This window comes from Cladosporium halotolerans (genome assembly GCF_011745625.1).
Source record: "Cladosporium halotolerans strain TM138-S3 chromosome Unknown Sca223, whole genome shotgun sequence".
Classification (NCBI taxonomy): Eukaryota; Fungi; Ascomycota; class Dothideomycetes; order Cladosporiales; family Cladosporiaceae; genus Cladosporium; species Cladosporium halotolerans.
In genome coordinates, this window is record NW_027191670.1 from 1 (window position 1) to 5,362 (window position 5,362).

Sequence of the window (5,362 nt, forward strand, 5' to 3'; positions counted from 1 at the left end):
GCCGGAGTGCGCCATCTAGCAAGAGATGCGAATCCATCGACAGGCGACACCTCCCGAGCTTTCGCCCGGTGCCCCAGTGCGAGTGAGGTAGATGGATGTCATCAAGACACATCTGACAAGCTCAAAGCGCAACTCTTGACCCCAGATTCTGTGGCGCTGCCTAACGTTCGTTTCTTCGTCAAGCCCGATTATCGTGATAACAGACGAGGGGTCGCAAACGCCATGGAATGTTTGATTGAGAAGAAAGGGCTCGGCGAACTTCAAAGGTTCGGTGTGATTGCACAGAGCGACGGTACAGACATGCAGGGTATTACCCATCGCCTACGTACACAGCAGTTCTTGCGCACTAACGCTATGCCAGATTTATATGTGAAACAGATTGCGATGGCTGCGAAGGCGTACAGAATCACAACATATGCCCTGTTCCCCGAGAGCACACAACGTAGTAAAATTGAGGATCTGCAGGCATATGGAGTTATTGTTGAGCTCAGCAAGGACAATGGCCGCAGCAACAAGGACCTTCTCGCTAGAACGGCAGCACATCTCGAAGCATATCGATTTCCGTCTCGTGATGAAGCTGATGTAATTCAGGGGCATGGTACAGTCGCACTGGAGCTAGAGGACGATGTGGAAAGTATACTGGAGACGGATGGCACAATCCCCGATCGCGGTGCGGGAAAACTTGACATCGTGATCGCCATCATGGGGAATGGCTCTGCGCTTTGCGGTATCTGCATGGCTTTTCAGCAAACTGGAACGAGAGTGTTTGGGGCTGAGATGATATCTGAAAACGGCGGTAATGTCCGTAGGGACCTTGCCTACTCAGACAAAGAAGAAGGTGGTCGTTACAACAACCGGAGCGCCTTCAATGCCCCCATGGGTGCACTGCCTTGGTCTGTCTTCACGTCGCCGAGTATGCTGTCGGGTGTACTTTATGTTGATAAGAAAGCTGCGGAACTGGCCCGTGGGAAGCTACTTGAGCAGCTTCGCGTCAAGGTCGGGCCTCATGACGCTGCGCCTCTAGCTCTTGGGGTTTACAGTGAAGAGTTCCGGCGGCTTTTGGAGAAAGATACGGCAAAAGATCGAGTATGGAACGTTGGAGTCATCGTACAGTCAGAGATCTCAATGCTTGAAAATGAGCGGCCAGAGGCTTTGAGCGAATCACCGGAGGATGATTTGAAGCACTACATGAGCGATCTGTGGTTATAGTCTCCAGGATACTTGGTGGATCTTCGAAATGCGCCACGTTTGTTACAAGATAGTTAATTGTGGAGGTCAATTTAAGGATCTGCCCTTGCCTGGAACACTGCGTTACTTCCTCAAGCGCTTCCTCCGACCTATAACCACAATAAACCTGTATTGCGACATTAAGCGTTAGCAGAGGCACCGAGACCGACCTCCTACCCCGTACCCGCTTGCCTGCACATCATCCGCATGGTCAGTATTGCTGGGAGGATATATAGTAGCCTTCAACAACCAAGACAGTTAAGGATTCAGCCGGGCTCGGCCGGCAGAAATTCACGAGCACCAGAACGGGGTTCATTGGTTTACGAAGAATAGTTCAGGTCTTGGCTCCATGTGCGTATATGGACGATGATATTCCGGGCCTTCGAAGCGATCTTGCGGGCATGGCGATACAAGAAAATAGAGAGTTCGTCATTCACCGTGCTCACACCACGCTGTTGGAAACGCTCTATCAGTTCGCGGCAGGCAGCTCTTAAGATTCCGAATGTACCCACATCGCAGTGCCGTAATTTATGAGATATGTGAGAATGAAGGCGACAAAGAACGATGTTGTGCTCAAAGCACAATGCAAGTTGTTTGGTTTGACATGATATGATATTCCGTTATCCCGGTGTAGCTCCCTTGCGGGTCCATGCGGGCCGTTGCTATGTATGATATGATGGAGGAAAACCGTAGCAGTAGCCCGGGTGAAGACTCCTTCCTCTGCAATGGCCACTGCCTTTTCGCCAGTGAGTCTATGATACAGAAGCGAGCTGTGTGCCTCACATGCGCGTCAGCGCTCGCCGTCATCCTCATCCATATACGTTCCCGGCCTTCGCCCCCTTTGCCTTGGTTCGCATCTGTCCTTGCCAGCGAGAACTGGGTGAGGATATCCCGTTGCAGGGATCATCTCGTCACCGCGCGTAAACCCGCCTCAGTCGATAGTAGCTTCGTGTAGTCGGTCGTCTTTGCTCTACCAGCATATCTGCCCGTCCTGGCGTGTGTGTAGGACAGAAAAGAATGATATGTTTCGGAGTATAGCGCGGTCAGCCACACTCGCAATCTGGCTTTGAGTATCCGGGTACCCGCCGTCGAAACAGGCCATCATTCAAGCCGATATGTTCGGTTCGTAGCAGTGTTGCGACTGTGCTTTCGACCTTCGTCAGATTCTCCTTCTTCCGCAACCCTCGAGTCCAAGTCCTGCGATCACTACATTGCTGTAATCGTTCGCTAGCGCACACGTTTGTTCCTGGTACTTGATTCACCTGGCCTTCCGAACCTCTTCGAGCTCCCTCTTCATAGCCGTTTTGCTCCGCCACGCCCGGCCAGGCACGATTGCTGTTGTATCGATCTAGCTCTCCTTCGGAACTGGTCGGTATGTCTTACAGGGATGTTGCCTTTAGTCCGAAAGCGGCGCTGGGCTTATTGATTGTTAGCCTTGCAGGTTTGTTCCACAGCGCGGTCACCCGCAATGTTTTCCGTCCTCTCTTCGAATATGGTTGACCGCCAACATTTCGAGGTGGAGTTCTAAGGGCGGGATGCTCGTCTCATGCTCTGGACTTGGACACTCATTGTTTAATATGCACCGATGATTTTTGAGGCACTTGTTCTGCAGAGTGTGAAGTGGGTAGATCTGTTTATTTCGGTTGGCTCGTTCGTCTCCGAGGGCGAACCACACTGGGCACCAGTATGCTAGTATCGGCCGGAAAACAGCAGCATAAATCTGCCTAGCTTTTGCGAACATGGCTCCCCATGCGCTCTTGGTGAGTTGAGCAGCGGTTATTAGATTCTCGTATCTTTAAGTAGGTGCGACGTGCCCCATTGTCTACTGGGCCCTGCCTTGGTTTTCCGCTAGATCAATGCCATCTTCCACTAGTTGAGACCCGGCAAAACCTCTCCCAGCCCCAAGTAACTCGTTGTTTGCTCCTTCAGCACACATCACCCGCGTTCCGTCCTAGCGAACAGTCCTGTCTGATTTATGTACCGGCACGCGCATCCGTTCTCTCGAGCCACGTAGTAGTCCCTCCGGCCGGAGTTTGATCGCGTCTGATTCTAGGTACACCGAGGGTCAGAGGCCATTGAAGAGGTGAGGCCCTCGGAGCCGGCAGTGTCTACTACGCACTACGCCCCGCGGGCTGCCTTGCGGCCTCCGTTCGCGTTGCCTACGAGGGTTTCCCCACGGTAGGCCGACCGTGCACTGCAGAGGCGATCCTGTAGATTCCGCGTCGAGCAGCCTACGAACCCTTTCCCTACTGACCAAGCCTGTGTCCACCTCTTTCTACGGCTGGCCTGTGATTGTGATACTCCCTATGCGTGGTATACAGTTGGCCTGTGTGCACCCCGCCTCATTCCTCTTCCCCCATAGTGGACTGTGACATCTCTTTCCGGGCTGGACTGTGACTCCTCCCTTTCCTCGTCCGTATATGGTGATCGTCGGGAGGCCTTAACAGAGGCTCGGAATCTACTGTTCTCGCTGTGAGGCAATTGACGCAATGGTTGCATCGGAGCCCGGGTGGCAGGCATCTGCACCTGGAGGCGGCGGCTGCTGATTGGCGAGCTGCTGCTCGACTCCAGCCTCCAAGGTAGCAGGCCTAACCTTTGTGATAGGCTTCGTTCGCGGCCTTCTTCATTTTCGACTAGTCGGAGCTGCCGCTGCTGCGCGACGGGCCACGAACGTTTTGGTGGGTGCGACAATGCTGCTCCATGTTGTCCTTACGTGTAAAGGCTTTGTTGCACGCGGAAGAACGCATCCTTCTTGGCGGCATGCTTCTTCGCGTGGCGGGAAGCATGGCCGGAGGTTGTGAAGGACTCCGAGCAGTTGGCCTGCTTGGCGAGAGGGCAAGGGTACTGGTTCTTTTTCTGTGCGGGCGGGCGCGCGTTATTGTTCGACGCATTACGTACGGCTGAAGCACATGACGGGATCTCCATTGCATATGGTGAGCATTCCCTTCTTCCCGCCTATGACGCTGTCTCCCGTGTCATCCCGTATAGGCATGCGCCAGCACTAGGCTTGCATGCACGATGTTAAATCTAACACAGCTCACTGTCGAAGACGAAAGATACAATGTCTACTCGCAGAAGGTATTTCCCAACAGCGTTGCGGGAACCGCATTCGACCGAAAAAGAAATGCGTAGCCTATCCGGTAGACCAACAGATTATTACCGAGAGCCCATCTCAGTCTTCGAACAAGGTCGACACCGGGTGTGTACCATCGTCGGTCAACCCACCATCTCCTCCTGAGCTGGCCTCGGAGAGGCCCTTCGACCGCGCTTACCAGCTGGGAAGCTTTCCCTCGCTTCCTTCAGATGCGCCTCAAGGGAAAACACGAACGCGGTCGCACAGACTGAAAAGCAGAAATTCGTTGAAGGCAGCCACGCCTGTGAAAGCTATACAGTGTGAGTACAGTATCATTCAGGGAAGGCTTCGGGAAATCAAACATTACATCGGGATCATTCAGGAACAGAGCGACCAAGTGGTACTATCCCAGCTGCCCACAGACGGCAAGGCCGATCTAATGGAGTCGGTAAAGACCACGGCGAAGCGCGCAGCGACACAACAGCCGAAAACGATGCGCTCGGCATCCCTCTCGTATGTGCTGCGGTCAATCAAAGTAAGGTGGAAGTTTGGAGCGAAGATCATCAAACCCGTCAGTGAGGGCAAGAAGTCGGTGACGGCAAGGTATCTACAGCTGAAAGTCGGGTCACACCGTGACGGGTGAACACCCGGTGAAGACTAGCCAGGCACAAGACGCACGATGCTGGTGGTGCGACAGCAGCAAACAGAGCGTCGCCCATCTCCTGGTGAGTTGTCGGAAGTGGAGGAGAGCGCGTGACGTAATGTTAAATGACATGCGCCACAAGAAGATCAATATTTCAACCCGGCGAGACACATCAGACCTCCAGCGTCTCTTCGACGAGAGGGCGGTGGAAGCAATGCTCCGGTTCCTCGATCACACGTCTGTTGGGAAGAGGAAGGAAGAGAAAGAAGCAAAGGGTATGAATGAATGGGATATCGAACGACTCGATCGGAGCGATGTGGGAGACGGAGAGATGGTGCAGGAGGACCACTGATGAGGAGTAACAACACGACGGGACAGTAGGAGGGCTCAGAGCCCGAAAGCCGTGGCGGCTCGACGAA

The 5,362-nt window shown here is 53.7% G+C and overlaps 2 protein-coding genes across 2 annotated transcripts; one reads left to right on the forward strand and one right to left on the reverse strand.

Annotated features, from left to right (window-relative positions):
* The first annotated feature begins 97 nt into the window (after nt 1-97).
* On the forward strand, nt 98-1,382 carry WHR41_09528 (uncharacterized protein). The gene is made up of 2 exons (XM_069378131.1): nt 98-307; nt 362-1,382. Exons 1-2 carry the CDS (start codon nt 223-225, stop codon nt 1,207-1,209), a joined length of 933 nt encoding a protein of 310 aa, XP_069224832.1. The 5' UTR covers nt 98-222; the 3' UTR covers nt 1,210-1,382.
* Nucleotides 1,383-3,685: 2,303 nt separating this feature from the next.
* On the reverse strand, nt 3,686-4,152 carry WHR41_09529 (uncharacterized protein; the record flags this gene model as incomplete). Its single annotated transcript, XM_069378132.1, has 2 exons — nt 3,686-3,815; nt 3,941-4,152. 2 exons carry the CDS (start codon nt 4,150-4,152, stop codon nt 3,686-3,688), a joined length of 342 nt encoding a protein of 113 aa, XP_069224833.1.
* Between the last annotated feature and the right edge of the window lie 1,210 nt (nt 4,153-5,362).

Excerpts from the sequence above, each read along its gene's own strand:
- WHR41_09528 (XM_069378131.1), top strand. The coding sequence starts at position 223 with ATGGAATGTTTGATTGAGAAGAAAGGGCTCGGCGAACTTCAAAGGTTC. Across the intron at positions 308-361 it reads CGACGGTACAGACATGCAGG|ATTTATATGTGAAACAGATT; the intron begins GTATTACCCATC and ends ACGCTATGCCAG.